Source organism: Saimiri boliviensis, chromosome 2 (genome assembly GCF_048565385.1).
Source record: "Saimiri boliviensis isolate mSaiBol1 chromosome 2, mSaiBol1.pri, whole genome shotgun sequence".
NCBI classification, from domain to species: Eukaryota; Metazoa; Chordata; class Mammalia; order Primates; family Cebidae; genus Saimiri; species Saimiri boliviensis.
In genome coordinates this window covers 112006737-112028052 of record NC_133450.1, presented here as the reverse complement: position 1 = coordinate 112028052, position 21316 = coordinate 112006737, and the positions used below count along the sequence as shown (strand labels likewise).

The 21316-nt window shown below is 53.3% G+C and overlaps 1 protein-coding gene across 1 annotated transcript in view; it reads right to left on the bottom strand.

The window, feature by feature from the left end:
• PLA2G4E (phospholipase A2 group IVE) overlaps positions 1–21316 on the bottom strand; it is a 38723-nt gene that overhangs the window by 2677 nt on the left and 14730 nt on the right. Inside the window, exons 4-19 of the mRNA XM_074394027.1 lie at positions 20861–20992; positions 19810–19850; positions 17591–17633; positions 16053–16116; positions 14994–15154; positions 14804–14890; positions 14409–14446; positions 12028–12163; positions 10305–10441; positions 9366–9588; positions 6669–6783; positions 5983–6120; positions 4249–4356; positions 3523–3726; positions 2159–2325; positions 254–437 (exon numbers count right to left, since the gene is read on the bottom strand). Coding sequence (XP_074250128.1) covers positions 254–437; positions 2159–2325; positions 3523–3726; positions 4249–4356; positions 5983–6120; positions 6669–6783; positions 9366–9588; positions 10305–10441; positions 12028–12163; positions 14409–14446; positions 14804–14890; positions 14994–15154; positions 16053–16116; positions 17591–17633; positions 19810–19850; positions 20861–20992 — 1978 coding nt within the window. The remainder of the gene's footprint in view (positions 1–253; positions 438–2158; positions 2326–3522; positions 3727–4248; positions 4357–5982; positions 6121–6668; positions 6784–9365; positions 9589–10304; positions 10442–12027; positions 12164–14408; positions 14447–14803; positions 14891–14993; positions 15155–16052; positions 16117–17590; positions 17634–19809; positions 19851–20860; positions 20993–21316) is intronic.

Sequence of the window (21316 nt, the reverse complement as noted above, 5' to 3'; positions counted from 1 at the left end):
GCCCTAGCCCCACTGGGCACACGGCCAAATGTCAGAAAATGTAGAATGCTGAAAGGATAGGGGATGACATTCCCAGCCCATGGGGGTGAGGGAATGGGAGGGGCTCTTTTCTTCTTTGTGGAAGCCAAGGTGGGCTCAGGCTGGAGCTGAGCCAGGTATCCCATTTAGTGATCTTAGCAGACACTGCAGGTCTAAAGGCAGCTCCGGAGCCAAGCGCAGCGGGTGCTGGGAACTGAGTGCAGAGGCAGCTCACCTGGTGCCTTGTATTTTTGGAAAGTGTCATTGATGAGTGGGAAGAAAGTCACAATGGGGGCATCGGGCTCCTGGGGGTTCTCCATCAGGTAGCATTCCTTGAGGTCTCCATTATCATCTGGCAGCTCGAATTTGGGGAAGGGGATGTTCTGCATGCTGCAGTACTCACTCGTTTGTTTCAGGGGCTGGAAAGGCAAGAGGGTGTGTTTGAGCATTAGGAGGAGTGGGAGTGTACAAGAAACACAGAGTTCTTAGCCCCAGCTTCCTGATCTCCCCAGCTAACAACTCAGCTCCCCAACTGCTTTGCTGGTTTGTGATATTTTGAGACTAAAGCCAGGTCAAGGCAAAAGGCCTGAGGCAATAAATTGATGCACCACCAGCTGCCAGCTCCTTCCCCAAGTATAACGGACAGAAGCCCTTTCGATGGTGTTCTCACCCAAACACAGAGCTGGGTGGATGTGGTGGGTGGCCCGGAAGGGTGACTGGAGCCAGGCCACGCACAGCCAGAGTTGGCCACGCCCCTGTGGGATGTACGTGGGCTTTGGAGCTGACGGCAGCACAGGGCTAGAAAGGACTCTGCAAGGGTGTCTCTAAAGCATGATGCTGCAGGAACAGTCCTGGCCTTAGAGTGTCAGAACCCCTCAGTTCTGCCCCTGTTCCTCTGCTCACTAGCTGTGTGATCTTAAGCAAATCTCCCTCTGCCTTGGTATTCTCATCCACAACACGAGAAAGATAACAGTTGTGCCGTCTCCCTCCAAGAGCTGGTGTAAGGGCCAAACGCGATGGCAAGTATGAAAGTGCATTGTTACCCATTTACAAACTTAGATTGCTATCACTGTTGCCTGGTGGGTCTGCCTACACTTCCCTTCCCCTGGCTTCAGGGTAGGACTGTACACAAAGAGAACTTTCCGAAGTAAATAAAAAACAAATAAAAACCTCTACCATCCTGGCCAACATAGTGAAACCCCATCTCTACTAAAAAATACAAAAGTTAGCTGGGCGTGGTGACGTGCATCTGTAGTCCCAGCTACTCGGGAGGCTGAGGCAGGAGAATTGCTTGAACCCGGGAGGCGGAGGTTCCAGTGAGCTGAGATCACACCACCGCACTGTAGCCTGGCACTTGACAACAGAGCGAGACTCTGTCTCAAAACAACAACAACAAAAAACACCTCTGGTCCCAGCCAGTCGTGGTGTCTCACTCTTGTAATCCCAGCACTTTGGGAGGTCGAGGCAGGTAGATCATATGAGGTCAGGAGACCGAGTCCAGTCAGGCCAAGATGGGGAAACCCCATAAAAAAACAAAAATTAGCCGGGTGTGGTGGCACATGCCTGTAATCCCAGCTACTTGGGAGGCTGAGGCAGGAGAATCACTTGAACTCAGGAGGTGGAGGTTACAGTGAGCTGAGATCACACCACTGCACTCCAGCCTGGGTGACAGAATGAGACTCCGTCTTCAAAACAAAACAAAACAAAACAAAAAACCCTGGTCCTGATTCTTGAGGGTAATTCATGGAGGGTTATATACCCTGGGGGAAGGGAAAGCGCCATCATTTTGAAAATAGGTTATTACAAGCTCTTGAATGGAATGGGTTCTGTTAAGGGTATTTTTAAAAACTTGTTTTTTGTAGCTGAGGAATTGGCAAATATGGCAGACGCTCCAAGTCAAGAGTAAAATTTGAACTGGCTAAGTCAACCCCTGCCCCACGGCGTGTGAGAGCCAGCTGGCTGCCCGCGAGGTCTGGGTGTCTGGCTTCCCATCATGACTGCTGCTTGGCTTTCTCTGATGCCGTCTTGGGGTTGTTGAGAGTGGGCCTCTTCCCAGTTCACAGCGAGGGAAGCCACTGACTGCAGGGCCTGTCTCAGGAGAGGCAGCAGCCCACGCCCAGGATGGAGGCTGTGTACTTGCCTTTGTCTGGGACCCGGCACAGTAGTTGAGGTGGATGATGAGGTCGACTTTTCGCTCTGGCCTAAGGAGGGGCGGGTAGCTGGAGTTGACAAAGAACGCTGTGTCCAGCAGGCACAGGTGGTTCGCGGTCTCGGTCAGCTGGTTCGGGAAACCATCCAGCACTGTGTCTGAAAGCCAAGCCTTCCAGTTACTGACACACCCGGTGCCCTGACTGACCTCAGCCAATGGACAGAGGCACCTGTGGGGACAGAGCGCCCTGACTGTAGCATCCTTCGCCTCAGCCTGACCAGGATGCCCACTGAGCTCCAGTGCCCCTCTGGGTGGACTGAGGAAGAACAGCATTATCTCGGGCTTTTAGCTGGTCTTCTGTGGGATATTCATACTTGAGGGGAATGAGGGGCTTAAGACCGCCTGTAAATAAGGTAAACCCTGGGCCCTGTGCCAGTGTCCAATTGGCCCCAGTTGGTGAGGATGAGGCTCAGCAGGCTAGGCTCAAGCAGCCATTTTTCATGGCCAATTGAAATACCAAAGGTGAAAGTCAATCCCTTAGAGTCCCAGCAGCAGAGGTGGCAGCACTGAGATGGTGCTACAGGACCACAGTTTCAGGCCCGGCTCTGCCGCTTACCACTTGGGGGTTCCTGAGCTGGGCCACCCCTGCCCAGTTCCAAGGGGACACCACACACATTATCTTTTTTTTTTTTTTTTTTTTTTTTTTTTTTTTTTTTTTTGAGACGGGGTCTTGCTCTATTGCCCAGGCTGGAGTGCAGTGGCGTGATCATGGCTCATTGCAGCCTTGACCTCCTGGGCTCAAATGATCTTCCATCTCAGGCCCCCAGGTAGCTGGGACTACAAGTGCCCATCACCATGCCCAGCTAATTAAAACAATTTTTTTTTTAGAGATGGGGGTCTTACCATATTGCACAGGCTGGGCTCAAACTCCTGGACTCAAGAGATTCTCCAGCCCCAGCCTCTCAAAGTGCTGGGATTACAGGTATGAGCTACTATGCCCAGCACCACTCACATTAAAGGGCACCCCCAGAACACACCTGCAGAAAGTAAGACCCCCTGTTTCCACATGTGTAACACGGGGCCAACTTCTACCTGCTGGGACTGTTGTACGGATTCTGTATAGAGCTGCTGCACAGTTGCAGTGAGTTAAGTACTCACACCGCTCCCTCCTGCTGGACTGTACAGTGTTCAAGATGACATCGCCAAATGTGGAACACCCCACGGGGAGAGGGCCACTGGCCCAGTGAACATGGCCAGAGAAGTTTTCTTATTCTTTCTCCATGTGGCAGCCTTGACGGCCACATCTTTCTCCTCCACATGGAGGCAGGCCTCAAGGAGCAGCCAGGTGGGGTTACCTTTCCACTTGGAGAACTGGCCATTCTGGAGGTAGTTGGTGTGCAGCTGCAGCCCAGACAGGAAGTTGTGAAACTCGGACCCAAAGGACCGGTAGGTGAGGATTTCTCGGAAAGTATTGGAGAGCCATGACCCCGGTATTACTACCGTGGTCTCCAGGATGTTAGCATCACATTTGGGGATTTCAGGCAGGATCGGCTCGTCTTCTGCAGGGGAAGGAGGGAGGAGGGGCAGGTCATGAGAGCTGGGGTCCCCGGATTGCCCACACAAAGCCCACAAGGTTGCCTGGCACCCAGGGGGGAGCACTGTGAAAGCAGCTCATACCTTCCTTGCGGGGCTCTCAAGGCCCTGGCACTGAGTTAGGAGGACCCAGATGGGAGACATGGGGTAAGTGGGGAGGGAGTAGACAGGGAGAGGGATGGAGACAGGCAACAATGATCCCGGGGAGGACAGGGAGCTTCAAAGAGTGCCCTGTAACTGCCATAGATCTACTCTCCCCACCTCTCCTGGGTGCTGGGAGCCTTGCTGCCGGGCCTTGGCACAGGCATCGCTCACCTACAGTCACCTCCCCACCAGGCAGGGAAGACACTGTAGCCCCAGCTGCCTTCCTGTGTCTTGGGCCGTAGGGGATGATGTGGAAACATGTGGCAGGTAGCCTGGTCCTCGGTTCGTGATCCACACCCTGCCCTCCATCACCCAACCATGAGGGAAAGCCGGGGTTCACGCACCGATGTCGTGCACTTTCTCCCTTGTCCATCTGTGGAAAAACTCCTCCGAGGTGTGTGACAGATTCCAGGCATCCAGCAGGTTCAGGGAGAAGATGCTGCTCCACAAGCCTGGGGAGCCAGGGCCAGCGTGAGCAGCTTCACCCCGCAGCCCCCAGGCCCCGCAGACACTGACGTGTGATTTCTCCCCCGGCACCCCCAAGCCAGGCTGCTCCGCAGGTGGGACAGACTTCCACCTCCCTCTCCCTTCCCCGTGCTGTTCAACACAGTGACTGAGGGTCTCAGCCCTCAGCTCTTCTCTTCCCTCCCCTCGGTGCTGGGAGACATTGTTGTAAATGTATTTAGGGCACAGCCCCAGCAGGGATTTAATGCTGGCAAGTACAGGCTTTGAGTTCAAGTCCAGCTGCCGTCAGTGAATACAGGTAAAGCATCTAGGGCAGCACTTGGCACATGGTGAACACTCAGTAAATGTTAATGCTCTTTGTTATTATGATTTTTAAATGTAGGACATTAGACATTGACCCATTTGGATCCTCTACAAGGTAGGCTTAACTCTTTTTTTTTTTTTTTTTTTTTTTTTTTTTGAGACGGAGTTTCGCTTTTGTTACCCAGGCTGGAGTGCAATGGCGCGATCTCGGCTCACCGCAACCTCCACCTCCTGGGCTCAGGCAATTCTCCTGCCTCAGCCTCCTAAGTAGCTGGGATTACAGGCACGCGCCACCATGCCCAGCTAGTTTTTTGTATTTTTATTAGAGACGGGGTTTCACCATGTTGACCAGGATGGTCTCGATCTCTTGACTTCGTGATCCACCCGCCTCAGCCTCCCAAAGTGCTGGGATTACAGGCTTGAGCCACCGCGCCCGGCAGGCTTAACTCTTAAGCCTGATTAATTAATGTAAAAACCTAGGCTCTGAGAGGTGAGGCAATTTGGCTACCTTTACACAGCTAGTGAGTGAGAAGCCAGAGTACAAGCCCGAGTGCTTTGACCACAGTTTTCTTAACCACATGCTCAGCGGCATAGGTGTTCAGGGGAAGGAGAGGCCGCCGTGGGCTGGGGGCTTCTGGGGCAGCTTCACAGAAGAGATGGGACTGAGTTGGATCTCTGGGATGGGTTAGTTTGGGATAGACAGAGGGGAGGCACAGACAACTAATTTAAATAAGGGCATGTCGAGGCTGTGAATGTGGGTCTGTTTCTGAAGCAGCCCTTTGATGGCTGCAGTGAAGACTCTGAAGGGAAGAATTCAAGTGGGCCCTGCACCCAGTGGGCCCAGCTTCTGAAGGACTGAGGTGCTTAGGGTGGGAGGCTGGGCCAGGCTTCCCTGGTGACCCTGCCCCTTACCCTGTGGTCTCCCTGGCCCCTAGGTCCTAGGGCTGGGTTGGCCCCTGGAAGCAGGCACCTGCTGCCTGAAGCCAGAGGGGGAGCGGGTGGGAGCTAAAGAAGTTTCTGCTTGAGTCTGCTATTCCCCGAGTGGTGCTGAACAGACCGCAGGGAGACTGCTGGAGACCAGCCCCCTCCGGTCCCCAGTGACCTGGGGGCCCCTGTCATGTCCTGGGCTGAAAGGGCCACAGGGAGGTCAGGCCAGTCCTGGAGCCCATCTGGGGCTGGCTCAGAAGCCTCTCCTAGGATGAGGCGATGCTGGCAAGTGTCCCGAGTGTCACATGCTCAGGGGCCAACCCAGGGCAGCCCAGCGCTGGGGCAGCAGCCCCCTGTCATTCCGCCAGTTCCAAGGCAGTCACCTAGCATGTAGCAGATTCGAGACTCTGGGATCCTCTTCATCAGCCGCCCCATGAAGAACTCGGAGCCGAAGAGCTCAGAGGGGACGAAGGCCCCGTATTTCTGCAGGCCCACCTCATAGGGGGAGAACTCGAACCACTCTGCACATGAAGCAGCAGGACAGGGGGTCTGTCTCAGGCCAGGAGCCGTCCACACAGCCCAGTCCCCTCTCGCCTGCAGGCACTGGTTCCTGGGCCTGGAGGAGCCAGGGACTGGAAGGCCACAGTTCCCCCAAAGGACACATGGGGGCACCCTTGGCCAGCTTCCACTGGCATGGCGATGCTCAACTTTGCAACAGGGACGGGACTGTTCATTTGCACCTCAGAGACTGCTGAACAGGACAAAGAGTGACCCTGAAGCAGGTCTCTTGAGTCCCTCCCTTTGGGCAGGTTAGAAATATCTTCCTTTCATGACCTTTCTCTTCCCCAGTCCCATCAAACATGTGCCCAGGGAAGCTGCAAATGGCATCTGCCAGCCTCACCCATGCAGCAGGGCAGACTGGGATAGCAAAGGTGATTTCTTAGGCCGTGGGTACAGTCTGAATATAGGTTGGCAAAGATGGGTGGGATTGGGGAACCTGGAGGTGCTGGGTGCCTCTGCCCACCAAGAAGGGACTCCCTACTTATAAATCACCAGCCAGTGGTGTTACCTCTGAAGTCCTGGTTGCTTACATCATCCTTGACATTGATGGTGAGGTAGATGGGCAGGGGGTTCTGGCCGCAGCTCAAAGCAGCACGCTGATCTGACAGTTTGCATTCATTTCTCTGCGGGGAAACGGAATGGTTAAAGAGAAGCAGCAGCCCGGGGGCTGGGGAGGCAGTGCAGAATGAGGGGACAATCTGGACCCCTGCAGCTGGCTTCTGGCTCCTGAGCTCACCAGGCTGCTGTATAGGCCCCAGCAGACACCAGCCGAAGCACCCTTAAAAGGCACGTGTGGCATGCACACCACCTCCTTGGGCTGTCCGCCACCGGATAGGGGCCGGGACCGGGACTGGATCTGCAGTTCAGGACAGTCCCTCCAGGTCTTGGTCTCAGGGGCCAGCAGATAAAAAGGAAGGGGTGGGAGAGGCTGACACTGCCCCTCTTCTGCCCCATCGTCTTCCCTCTGCTAGAACTGGAGCAGCTCCAGTTTTTTTTTTTTTTTAATCAATTTGGCATGTTGAGCTCCCTCAATTGATGGGTAAAAAGTTGAGGGGAAAAAAAGTTTCCCTCCCTCCTTCCCTCCTTCCCTCCCTCCTCCCTCCCTCCTCCACCTCTCCTCCCTCTTCCCTTCCCCTCTCTTCTCTTCCCTGCTTCTCTCCCATCCCCTTCCACCTCCCCTCCCCTTCCACCTCCCCTCCCCTCCCCTTCTTCCCTTTCTTCCTTTTTTTAACAAAAGACTTAGGACTTGAGCACTAGATGGTGGCTGAGGTCCCTCTAATCACCAGAGTGGGGAGCCTTGCAGATCAGCCCAGACCACAGGCGACCTCCCAAAGTGAATCAGCCACTGCAGATAAGGCAGAATCAAGGTCTTAGAGGGCCAGATTCTGACCCCAGCCCAACCAGCTGACTTCTGGGTGACCAACCCTTGTCACCCAAGTGTACAAAGGCTACAGAACCCGTGTGGGACGGCGAACACATGTATATGCCCATTGACATGTGGGTATCCTTTGAAAGCAAGCAGGGTCATAACTGGGCCCAGAGATCTGGGCGTCACAGAGCCGGCAGTCCTGGAAGTAAAGTTGCAGGCTCAGGGAAGAGCCAGTCCACACTCACTGTCGAGGGGACCCAAGGGCCGGGGGCTCCTGTTGTGGGCAGAGGGTAAGAGCAGAGGTCTCCCAACATCAACCCTGCCCTGGCTTTCCTGGGAACCCAGCTCCTTCCCACCAAACCCCCAGAATGCCAAGACTCCTGATACAGGAAGACTCAGTGCTTCTCCTTATCATATGCAGCACTCACGATTGTTAGAATACTGTTGAAAATGTTAACTGGCACTTATTGATGCAATCCCCACTTAAGGAATAGCAAAGAGCAGGGCCTGGATTTCAACCCCCTCCTGCCTGAATCCCAAAGCCAACACCCTTGGCCTCTGCCTGCTCCCCTTAACTGGGGGGAGGACAGGCTAGGTGGTGGGCTACACAGGGGCAGGGTGGGTGGGATCCACCAGGAGTGGTGAGTGCCTGGGGTTGGAAGCCACGTCTGATTCCTTTCTGAATCCCCATTTGCCAGGGCACTTCCTGGCATGCAGGAGGTACTCCGTTAATTTAATTGAAAGAATGCGGGAAGACTAAAGATGAGGATCAGGTCGTTCTCAGGTGCTCAAACTGTCTGGCTTTCTGGAAGATGGGACCAACTATTATAACAAATAATTTGCAGCAATAATTTTCTGGCAAGTCCTGATTTAAATTCAGAACTCTCCAGACACCTTTTGAGTGGAGCAGAGAACCACGGGCCTGGCAGAGGTCAGGTGGGAAGCTCTGCTTTGGGGCCATGCAACAGCCCAAGTTGGTTCATCTCGGCCTGTGCAGCCTAAAGCGCACAGATGTCAGCTGAGCCCGCCCTGCGGTCCAGAATCACAACACCCCTTGGGGATCCCTCTGCTCTGCCATGTGTCCAGGAAGAGGACCAGCCTGTGTTGGGTCACAGCTCTCACAGCAGCAGCCACCCCACACAGGCCGCTCCTCTTCTTGGACACATAGTAGTCAGATCACTGGATCTCAGAATAGGAAGGAACCTCATTGGGCCCATTGGTGGTTGTGAGAACAAGTCCTGCAGACCTCCAACTACAGAGTGTTATTGACTAAGGATCCCAGCTGCTGTGTTCTGAAATCCACAGCTGAGTCTGTGCTGAGGCTGGCACTTCCTGTGCCTGAGTGTGGCAGGGTTACCGAGGCTGGCCTGTTCTGGGGGATGCAGGACTCCCGTGACAGCCAGCTGCAGCCGGAGAACCCTGCAAGGACCTTGTAGGACACACCGCGGTCTAGAACGCTTCCACCCGACCTTTCTTCCTCTCCCCACTCCTAGGGTCAGCCTCGCTTCACAGTGTCGTGCTCTCCAGTCTTCCCCGGCTCCTCCCCGTGTTTCCCTCACAGGTGTCTTGGCATGGCTCTCAGAGGATGTGCTACCTCTCGGCAGGGTTGCCTCCAACATGAGGGTCTCAGCCGTCCTCTAAAGATGCACCGGAGACAACCCTACCACCTCCCTCTGGCGTACATTCTGACACCTTATGGGTCTTCCAGCCCAAGGATACGTCCACAGTTCTAACCTAACTCCCTGTGAGCAATGGAAGTCTTGACTCCCCTGAGGATGAAAGCGAGGCGGACGTCAGCCAGGGCAGGGTGGGGCCCGGGACAAGCTGAGCACCTACCTCGTCCCCCAGGCAGGCCTCTATCAACAGGCCCCAGAAGTCGGTGAAGGTGACCTTGTAGCCTTCCTGGCTGCGCTGCCGCAGCTCCTCCTGGAATTTGAAGAGCTGGTCTGGAAACAGGTAGGGTAGCTTGTCCTTTACCACGTGTCTCCGGGCCTCGAAGATAGCCGGCTCCAGGTTTTTGGAGGACCAGTCAGGGTCACGGTACAAGGTAGCCATGGTCCTGCAGAGGGACAGGCACGGCTGATAGGGCTGCCCCAGCCCCTGTCTCATCAGTCCTGGACCTGGGCAGGAAGGCAGGCAGGCAGGACATTGGGAGCCCTAACCTGCCAGGAGGGGAAGCTGGAGGAGGAGGGGCGAGGCAGAGGCCTGGCAGGTGGCGCGGAGCAGGGAAGGTGAACACTGTTACTCATAATCAAAAGTGCTACCAGTTCTCCAATGCCCACTGTGTGCCAGGAACAACAGCGGTTAAGATGAAGCTTCTGGATCCAGATCTTTCTGGATCAAACAAGGTCTCACCCTCACTAGCTGTGTGAGCTTGCAAAAGCTACTTAATCACTGTTCCCTTCAGTTCACCTGTCTGTGGAATGGGGAGAATTACAATAATTGTACCCACTTCATGGGTACAGCCCCGGGGAAACAGTAACACCAGGAAAGGCCAGTGCATAAGGTGTCTCTGGCATACTTAGTGGGAGAGCCTCTTACAGCCACCGCATGAGGTCAGAGCTATTGTTATCCCCACTGTGCAGACGCAGAAACTGAGCCTTCTAGGAGTCAGGCTGGATGCCCAAGGCCACACCGTTGCACGTGGGGCGCTCCTTAGGCTTCAGGAGTCACTTTATCTTGGGGTGGGAGGTGGGAGGAGCTTCACCTGAGACCCAAGGCCAGCCTGTTGCGGCTCGCTCTGGGCTCCACAGACAGTGGCTCTAGCGTCCTTACCAGGTTGCCCCCGACAGGCCAGTGATGTAGCTGGCACAGTCCAGGAGGTTCAGCTTCTGCAGCCCCAGCAAGTGGCCATACATGGCGGTCATGGATCTTGTTCCACCCCCAGTGGCCATGATGGCTATCAGCGGCACCTGGGGGACACAGAGGCAGGTGTTTGGGGAAGGCTCCAGAGCCAAGACTGGGGAGAAGACTTAGAATGACAGCAGCTTCGAAGGAACAATGGAGGAAGCAGAGCTGGCTACAGAGGGCAGGGGTGCGGCGTTGAGTTACCTGAAGCCTGCCTTTCCACAGAGCAGTGGGTCTAGAAATAGACCTCAGCTCCGGTGTCAGTGAAGGACTCTGCAGCCTAACACAGGCTTGGTGAACCACAGAAAGCTGTGTCTACAGAGTTCTTAGCACTATTACTCCAGCTCTCAGTTAACGCATGATAAAACTAGGGTTCAAGGGGGGTGGGCAGCTTCTTCAAGACCCCTACTAATGTGTGATCCCTCAGTGGGACAAACCAACATCTTCTGTAGCTGGATCTGGTGTAAGGCACCAGGCTGGCAGATGGCATCTTCTCAGCAGGTACTGTGCTGGTAATGCCAAGAGTCAATGGACTGGTGAAGTGGGAAGGAGCAGGGTTGCCAGCTCTGGGTTGACGGCGGTTTAAGAGGCCCCTGGAATGTTTTCCTAAAGATAGGGCCAGGCACAGTGGCTCACATTTGTAATCCCAGCATTTATGGAGGCCGAGGCGGGCAGATTAGATTGCTTAAGCCCAGAAGTTCAAGACCAGCCTGGGCAACACAGGGAAACCCCATCTCTACAAAAAAAAAAAAAAAAAAAAGGAAAAATCTGCCAGCCATAGTGGCTGGTTCCTGGAGTCCCAGCTACTAGGGAGATTAAGGTAGGAGGATTTCTTGAGCCTGGGAGGTGGAGGCTGCTGTGAGCTGCGACGGTGCCACTGTACTCCAGCCTGGGCAACAGAGCAAGAAGCTGTCACCCTCCCAAAAAAAGAGGAGGAAGGAAAGGGCTCTTTGTCAAGACTTACTCTGTGTGTTTCATTTGAGTTGGGGCTGTAAGAGCCTTCCATTGGCTAAAGCCCTATCATAAGTCCTCCTCGGGCATGTGCCAGGCCTCTGTCCTCACCTATGGTCAGCCTCAGAAGGCAGGCACTTGGAGGAATTGCCTGCTGCCCAGGGGAGTGTGGGCCTTGGTCCATGCAAGGGAGGCAACCGAGGGCTCTGGCAGAGGCGCCATCGTCTGCTCCTGTGGGAAGAAGGGACAGGCCCTAGGGGTGCAAGCTGCTTCTCTCCAGCTTCCTAGCACTGATACTGCTGGGAGCGTGTCTACCTGTGTGGATCTGAGAAGAGAGATAACTGGGGAAAGAAGGATCTAAAGCCTTTTGGGTGGACGTGTGGGGTGCAGGAGGTGGTACAGCTTAACATGTTTTCTTGGTGGGGATGAGGAGGGCATTTTGTCCCTGGGTAAGGCTGCTTTAGCCAGTGCAGGAGCTCTCAGTGCTTGGGAGGAGCCGCTGGGGCTCTCCCCTTCGTTTGTGAATATAAAACAGAGTCACTTCCAGCACAGCTGTCACCTGCCTGAACCTCAGCAGTAAGAGCTGAGGTTACTCTTCGATGGAGTTGGTACGTGGGGCAGGGCAGGGCCTGGGTTGGCTGGCAGGGTGAGGTGCTGGAAGGACCAGCTGGGCCCAGGCTGGCCACCCCTAATTACCCACCTCATCCTCCTGCAGATCCTCCTCCAGCTGCAGCACCTGCTTTAGGGCTTTGGCCGCCACCACTTTCCGCTTCTGCAGAAACTCCAGCTCTTCTGAGCACAGGCTGAAGCCCAGCCGCACGTCCAGTGTTTCAGGGCTGGAGGGAGAGAGGACCCTGTAGTGGGCCTGCAGTCTCTACCTTCCCAGAATAGACACGGCTTTAGGGTCCATTGGACCTAGGCCCAAAGCCTAGCTCTGCCGTGGGCCACTTCTGTGACCTGGGGTCTCCACTTTCTCAACTGTAAGGTGGGGCGAATCATACTGAACTCTCAGCACTGTTGGCAGCACTTAAAGAGATAACAAATGCAAAGCCCCCAAAGCCTTGGCAGGCACAGTGCGAGCTGGTACTCAACAAAAGGTAACTGTTGGCACTGCATTAGGGACGCTTTGAGTCCTCTGTCTCCTCGGCCAGATCTGGAAAGTCCAGAAAGCCTTCCCCAGGGGGCTTCTCTAGCCCAGGGCCAGGCATGGCGACAAGAGGCCCTGAGATCATTTTGCCAGATCCCTCTGAACAAGCTCCCACAGTATGGACTCTTCTGTACTAGATAAACAAACTCCCTGTTCCTATGGAGCTCACATTCTTCAATGAGCTCTTCCTGCTCCTAGAATGATGATTATCCTATGTGTGTGTGCAACTGACAAAACCATCCCATCCCTGATCTCACTGTGTTAGCTCACAGGTCTGCAGGCAGGTGGGGCAGAAGCTTGTGACATGCCCAGTGCTTGCCCTCTTTTTTTTTTTTTAAATCACATCCCTGTCCCAAGGCTCCTGGCCTGGCATCCAAGGCCCTGCTTAACCTTTCCAAGCTCACCGGAAGCTACCCTCAGAGCTGCTGGGTTAGGTCTCAGAGCCCCCAGAAGCAGTCCCGTTTCCAGGCCTTGGCACAGGCCCCTGCCTTCACCAGAACTGTTCTCCCTTTGCCCACCTCCAGCCTGTGCATCCTCCGAGGCCCAGCTCCCCAGTGGCTGCAGATAGATAGACCTTGACCATTTCCGACTGAGCCTGGGCTCACTAATAAAGCCACATCTCTTTGAAGACAGGGCCTGGGAGATTTCCATCATGTCTCCTCTTGTCTAGCACAGGGCTGCAGACACGGCTGCTAGAAAATAATTCTTTCTTTGGCCTCAGCAGGGAATGAGTAACAGTACAACAATAATAGCAGGAACAGTTGAGTTTGCTGAGCGTCCCACTTGCCATGTGGATCACTGAGCACTTCGCATGTGCTGCCTCGCTGGATCCTCAGAGCAACCCGGTGATGCACAGGATCCTTACTATGCTCCCAATGCACAGAGGAGGAAAGCGGAGGCTCAGTGAGGGCAAAGGACTTGTCCAAGGGCAAATAGCTCATCAAAGTGTAAACAGAAATCACGGCCACTTGATTTCTGACAGTCAAGATTTCTGACAACGATGTTGTTTTCAGCAGATGGTGCTGAGACAACTGGATATTCACCTGCCAAAGAATGAGGTGGAGCCCCTCTTTCACACTGTAGAGATAAATTAACTAAAAATTGATCACAGACCTAAATGTGAGAGCTAAAACTATACAAGTCTTAGAAAAAAACATGGAAATACATTTTCAGGACCTTGGTGGTGGGTGGTGACTCACGCCTGTAATCCTAGCACTTTGGGATTTGGGAGGCCGAGGTGGGTGGATCAATTGAGGTCAGGAGTTTGAGACCAGCCTGGCCAATATGGTGAAACCCCACCACTACGGAAATACAAAAGTTAGCCAGGTGTGATGGTGTGCACCTGTAATCCCAGCTACTAGGAAGGCTGAGGCAGGAGAATCGCTTAACCTGGGAGGCAGAGGTTGCAGTGAGTCGACATTGTGCATGCTGCACTCCAGCCTGGGCGACAGTGAGACTCCGTCTCAAAATAAAATAAAATAAAATAAAAAATAAAAACTTCAGAACCTTGGATTAGGCAATGATTTCTGGTTTCTTAGATGTGACACCAAAAGCACAAATGGCAAGACAAAAAAAAAAATATGTCATCAGAAGTAAAGTCCTTTGTGTTTCAAAGGACACCACCAAGAATGTGAAAAGATAAACCATACAATAAGAGGAAATATTTGCAAATCATATATCTGACAAGGGATTTGTATCTGAAATACGTAAAGCACTTTTACAACTTAACAATAAAAACATGAATAACCCACATAAAAAGTGGGAAAAGAATCTGAATAGAAACGTCTCCAAAGAAGAGATGGCAACCAGCCCGTGGAAAGATGGTCAACATCATTAGGCATGGGGGAAATGCGAATCAAAACCACAATGAGATATGACTCCACACCCACTAGTGTGAATAAGTGAGAGCCACAGACAGAATGAGGGTACCGTACCAGGGTGTAGACTTCACGTGTAATTCATAACTCTTGTCCTGGGGAGGGAAAAATGTAAAGCTTGTCAGAGGTGACAGTTAAGAGCCAAGTGGCCCCAGATCCATACTATCCAACCAGACCCCACGCGGCACACACGCACGCATACACAAGCGCTCTATCCCCGCCTCCCTCTTCTGGACACGATCTCCCTACCATCTCCAACTCTGCCTCCATATGATCTTTGGACCACATTGTAGCTTGTCAATCTCCTGCCCCGCAAGATTCCTCCATCCTACCTGAGAGCGACTCTTACGAGCCACCTTCTCTCTTGTACCCCCCAGGCTCTCCCCATCTCCCTGCCACAGGAGCTCCAGGGGAAGTAACTCAAGGACCCCTTCCCAGACCCAGGCACTCACCACAGGCAGGGTCATCTCCTGACCATCCGAAAGGCAGTCGAGGGGCTGGCTGATAGGGCTATTCTTGCGAGAGCCGTAGCAGCAAAGCTGGAGAGATGGGCAGGCTCTGTGAGAGGGGCTGCGTGCCTCCTCTGGCACCCCCCACCTGCCCTGGTCCCCCACACCTCCCCTGGTGGCCACCGCCTTGTACCCCACAGCTCCAGTGGCTCTTGGGCACTTCCACGTGCACCCGGGACTGGAAGTACTTGGGGTAGTGGAAGCAGGCAGAGGTTGGGCTGCAGGGGTCCGAGCAGGGCCGGACGTGCTGGGTGTTCTCAAAGGACTCGCTCACCATCACCAGGAGGTTCTTTGCTGGGAGAGAGGACAAGAGGGTGAGATCCCGGGAGCCTCTCGCTCCCGACCCCCACTTGGTCCAGCAGAAAGCCTCTCAGGAGGCGTCCAGGAGGAGTTTAGAATCACCTGGGGCACTGTTCAAATGCCCCAGAGTCTCAATCTATAGGATAGGGCAGGGCCCAGGAATCTGCATTTTAATGAGGTTTATGAGGATGCGGACAAACATGGTTCCCAGAAAACCCTTTACGATGCTGAGAAGGTGCTCAGGACCAGTTCTTGGCTCAGTTTTGCTAGAAGATGCCCCAAAGTCACCTGCCCACTGCAGAGGAGGCAGGCCCTCAGCACACTGCCGGTTTTGGGGTAGAGGCCTCTTCCATCTGCCCTCCCTCCCTCCTCATGTCTGGTACCCTTCCATGGGCAACACGGGGTGGGGTGGGGTAGGGTGGGGAGTAGGGTCGGGGGGTCTGGTATTTGCGGATCTCTTAGGTCTCTGCCAGCTATAAAGTGCCAGGACTCTGAACTGCGGTCTGCCTAGAGGAAGGGGCATAACTAGAGGGGCCCTGGGCATCAGGTGCTGACCACCTCACTGACCCAGGCCACCCGAGGTCCTGGCAGGGTACAGCACAGACAAGTGTGGACAGAGGGGGCAGCACTGGGACCCCAGACCTGGGATGCTCATCAGGCCTGGGAACGCCAAGCTTATGTGGGTGCTTGGGAGAACATGCCCTTTACTGAGCAGACTGGGAGGTCAGGGGCTCATAACCCCTGGAGGTGAGATGATTCTGAGGAGTCCTGGCCAAGTGTTTGGTTCCCTCTGAGCCAGGGAAGCCCCCGACTAGGCGGAGTCTGATGCTGATGGGATTTGGAAGGAGCTCCCCTTTGTCCCCCAGTAGGCAGAAAAGGCAAAACGGCTCACTTTTCTCCCTCTTCTTCCACCTCCTGTACTGTGCATGAACCTCCAGGCAGGAGACTTGTCGAGACTGTAAAAAACAAGAGAGGGTCATTGAGCATCTGAGCACCAGCCACCTCCTCCCTCTTCTGGGCTGAAGGGAGGAGATGAGGGACCAGCAGATAAATTCAGCATTGGTTTGACTCGGCTGATGCTGGGGAATGCAGGGTGTATTAAGCACAATTTCTGAACCCCATCAAGCCATGTCATCTCACTCAGAGAGAGGATGCTTGACCATGAAGCTGGCCTAGGATGTCTAGGATCCATGGTCACAGTTTACTAGGGGTCTGGTCCTTGGTTGCGGGTCGGGGATCTGACCTGAGGGAATGTTCGACTCTGGACTTTCAAAGAGAGAGCTTCCAACAAAATAGCCTTGTCAAGATGGAGAGGCAGATCATCCTCCTTTGCCACAAATTCCCAAAGACTCTTTTTTTTTTTTTTTTTTTTTTTTTTTGAGGGAGAGGTCTCCTTGAACCCTGGGGCACTGGATGCATTTAATTAAAATAGCTGTAGCAACAGCTGAATTACGAATTTTTGGTTTTGACACAGGGTTTTGCTCTGTCACCCAGGCTGGAGTGCAGTGACACAATCAAAGCTCATTGCAGCCTCCACCTCCTGGGCTCAGGCAATCCTCCCACCTCAGCCTCCCGAGTAGCTGGGACTACAGACACATGTTACCATGCCTGGCTAATTTTTGTATTTTTTTTTTTTTTGTAGGGATGGGGTCTTACTATGTTGCCCAGACTGGTCTTAAACTCCTGGGCTCAAGTGACCCTCCTACCTTGGCCTCCCAAAGTGCTGGGGTTATAGGCATGAGCCACCATGCCTGGCTATGAAACAATTTTTAATACAGAAATTGTGATTGTAGGCCGGGCGATTGTGATTATAGGTGGCTCATACCTATAATCGCAGTACTTTGGGAGGCTGAGGTGGGTGGATTGCTTGAACTCCAGAGTTTGAAACCAGCCTGGGCAACATGGTGAAACCCTGTCTTTGCATAATACAAACTAATAGCTAGGTGTGGTGTTGTGCTTGAGCTGGGGAGGCGGAGGTTGTACTGATCTGAGATAGCACCACTGCCCTCCAGCCTGGGTGACAGAGTGAGAACCCATCTCAAAAAAAAAAAAAGAAAAAAAAGAAAAGAAAATTGTGCTTGTAAAATTACTGGGGTTATGGGGTACAGGACCAAGACTGAGTCTGAGAGGAGGCCACACTTGGGCTCTTTTATTGGGGAGGTTCTCAAGGGGAGGGTCATCTTTGTGGGATATGGGGTGCCAGGCCAGTGTGATGTCCCAGCTACCTCCTCCCTTTGTACAGAAGTCTCAGCTGGTGCCCCAGGGCTGCCTGCGCCCCATCTGGCTGGCCTCGGTTAGTCTAACTCCTGCAGGGCTCGGGATGGGACAGGGACCAAGCTAGGCCCAGTGTCTTCTCCCTTGGTTCTGTTTCCCTGAGTGTAGCAGCCAGCTGTGGCCTCTGAAGCAACAGGAACCCAGGAAGACAATTACCACCAGCACGCCATTGGTGACGAGGCTCTCGGGTGCAGAGGGGCTGCAAAACAAAAGAACTCCTGGTCAGTTCTAGCATTCTTGGCTGGATTCTTCTAAAGGCGACAAAGGGAATACATAGGGTCAGCAATGAAATGACAGAGCCTTCTTTGTTCTCATAAAAAATATTAGCCACAGAAACCTTAGCTTTATAGATTGTCAGGGAGGAAACTGGCATAGATTTGAAACAAAATGTCCTGATAAAAAAACAGATTTATAGGTTAGTTGAGTAGAAGAGTTCTATTCTTTTTTTTAAAGGAAAAATTTTTTTTATGTCCAACCAGATGCAACTGCATGGGGTTAGAATGACTAGGTTGCAAGAAATGGCTGCAGCCCACCATCTAGAGAACACATCAACAGTTTGGTAGCAAAAAAATCATCCTTTTGGGCCGGGCGCGGTGGCTCACGCCTGTAATCCAAGCACTTTGGAGGCCAGGGCGGGCGGATCACCTGAGGTCGGGAGTTCAAGACCAGCCTGACCAACATGGTGAAACCCCGTCTTTGAAAAAAATAAAAATAAAAAATAAAAAATAAATCATCCTTTCTCCATTCTGTGCTTTTAATTTATGCATTTAACAATCCGACCCAGCCGAGAGGGTGAATGTTAAATGTCCTTGTGTTATAAAGTCGAGAACATAAGCCTCCAAGGTTTCAATTAGCCTGGCAGAGTCCACAGCATCCCTTGTCAAAATTAAGCCCAAGATGACTGCGTCTCCAGATCAACTCGGTTGTGTTGAGACAGAGTCTTGCTCTATTGCCCAGTCTGGAGCTCAGTGACACAGTCTAAGCTCACTGCATCCTCTGCCTTCTGGGTTGAAGTGATTCTCCTGCCTCAGTCTCCTAAATAGCTGGGATTACAGGTGCACACCGCCACGCTGGGCTGATGTTTTGCATTTTAGTAGAGACAGAGTTTCACCAGATCAACTCTTATTACCAAGCATAACGTGTTTCATTTTGCAAGCCCTAATTCAGCCCAGAAGTTTTCCCCGCCCTCTAAAAATCCTGTCAAATCAGGAATGGGAAGGGAGAGTTTTGATTTTCTTCCATGTGAAATAAATAAAGTCGATTTTAATTTGCCAATCAGTTGTTGATAGGAAGTAAGTTCCCTCACATAGTTTGAAGATAGATCCCCTAGGCAGAAGATTCTTTGAGTGGCAGCTGACGAGCCCTCTGGTCCTGTCTCCCACCTGTCATTCTCCTCCTGTGCCTGGGCTCATCACAAGGTGAAGAGGGAGGAGAGAGGAACCAGCTGCCCAGTTACAGCCTGCCTGCCTGCCTGCTTTTCCTCTTTGTTCTCTCCTTCCAGACCTCCAGCTCTGTGGTCCTTGGTACAGTCATATCTCCAGGACCCTGAGTCATTTTCCTAATTGAAAATGATTGGGGCAGGGCATGGTGGCTCATGCCTGTAATCCCAATACTTTGGGAGGCCGAGGCGGGTGAATCACAAGTTCAGGAGTTCGAGAACAGCCTGGCCATTATGGTGAAACCCTGTCTCTACTGAAAATACAAAACTTAGCTGGGCGTGGTGACGCATGCCTGTAATCCCAGCTACTAGGGAGGCTGAGGGAGGAGAATCGCTTGAACCTGGGAGGCAGAGGTTGCAGTGAGCTGAGATTGCACCACAGCATACCAGCCTGGGCAACAGAGTGAGACTCTGTCTAAAAAAATAATAATAAATAATAATAATAATATAATAATAAGGGAATGATTGGCAACAACCCTGCAAGGTGGGCCTGAGCCTCCCACTGACTTGGTTTCCAAGTTGGCTGCAGAGGGGGCAGCCTCCGCTTGAGGCCAGGGTTTGGGGTGTTTGTTCTAACAGTTCTAGTCAAGGAGGAGACCCCTGGCCTCTGACCTCCTTCTCAGCTGGGCCTCAACAAGGCCCCTGTCACCATGGTAGCAGGAACTCTTCCTGGAAGCCACCCCCAGGACTCCATCTGGCCAGAGCGCTAGATCTTTAAAGCAATGCTGAGTGCAGCAGAGCTGGGTAAGTGCGGTGGGTGGGGCCCCGGCTCCTACACTGTGGAGCTCCCGGTGATTCTGATGCGCAGTGACGAGTCAGGGTTAGTTCCAGGAGTGAGACTGGAAGAGGGTGGGCGGCAAAAGGGCCGACTTGACTCTGAAATGCTCGTTGCCAGAAGTCAGGACCTTGGTGGGCCCCGGCGCCCCAGCCTACTCACCTCTCCTCCAGCAGGAATTCCACCTCCAGCTCTTCCATGCCCTGGTGGGGAGGAAGGGAAGGCGGCTGTGAGCGGCGTCTGCACATCTCTGTCGACCAGAACCCTCTGCCACCGCGGGAGCCCTGAGGACCCGCCTCCATCTTTACCCCACGGCTGCCCTGCTGCATGGAGTGCACCTGCAGTCTCCTCTGCCAATCTCTGTCTGCAAGTCTTTGATATCAGGAGCTTTCCTGACAGCCCAGGGGAGATCGGGGAGTGGAGCCGACCCCCAACCCCAGCATGTGCATTCCTCTGCCCCAGAATGGCTCCCTTCTGTCACTTCCCTGATTCCCACCACTCTCCTACCTTCCCAAGGGGCTCAGTGCCTGTGGCTAAGGAGCGCTGAGATGCGCCTTCAGAAAGCCCGTTCCTTCCCTCACAGAGTCCTTCACACCTCTTGCTGTGTAACCAGAGGCAAGCTGGGGCTTCACTGGGCCTCACTTTCCCCACCGGAATATAAGCTAGGTGAGGGCAGAGATGGTAGTTCCAGAGGGGACCCAGTGCCTGGAATAGTGCCGGCCCCTCGCAGCCACTCAAGTGCTGGTTGAATGATTGAATTGACAGCATCCTGGGGGCTCCAGCTCTGACTGTCTCTGATCTGCAGATTCAACTGCCTTTACCCTCATTTGTCCTCTGTTCCTGGGACCACCCCAGCAACGGGACTTGCAGGAAAGAAAAGGAGGAAGGGGAACCCGAACTTACTGCATCTCCACTGTGGCCTGTGAATCTTGCTAGGTGCCTGGGTTATGGTTTCTCATTTAAGTCCGACAACAACCTTATGTGGTAGGTATTATTATCAGCATTGTGGAGATGAGGGAATAGGAACTCAGGAAGTGATTTTTACAGCCTCCCACAGTGAGTGACAGGGCTGGGATTTAAGCCAGCAGCACCATCTTTTCTCGACTTGACTGTGTGCACAGAGAAGGTCCTGGGGAATGGCTTTGTGGGAAGAAGCGGCAGCTCTGAGGTTATGATGAGGGCGGAGTCTCAGAGCCTGGACCCCTGCACCCACCTGTGGGTTGAGAGGAAACTTCACGTGGGTTTTCTTTCGGAAACAGAGCTTGGTGAGGTCATAGAGAACTGTCAAGAGATGGTCATCTGGTGTCACTGTGTCTTCATCACACACACTCAACTCTAGCACGTTCTAGGGGACAAGGAAGGACACCGGTCCGGTCACCACGGTTGCATTGAGCCCTTCCCAGAATGAGGAGCCTGACCTCTGTCCTAGCAAGGAGGTAGGTCTGAGGGATGAGAACCAGCCCAGAAGTCCCTTCTCAGACATGAGAAACGCATGGTGGAAAAGGAATCGAGGATGGAAGGCATCTATCCCCTCCTTTCCAACTCCCCGAAGCCTTCGTGGCCCTCTGCTCTCACTCTCCTACTAGAGAATTTTGCCTGTTTTACAAGCTTGGCAGAGACCTATGAAGTGTGGAAGGATTTCATTTCACCTGAGGGGACAGATGGACGG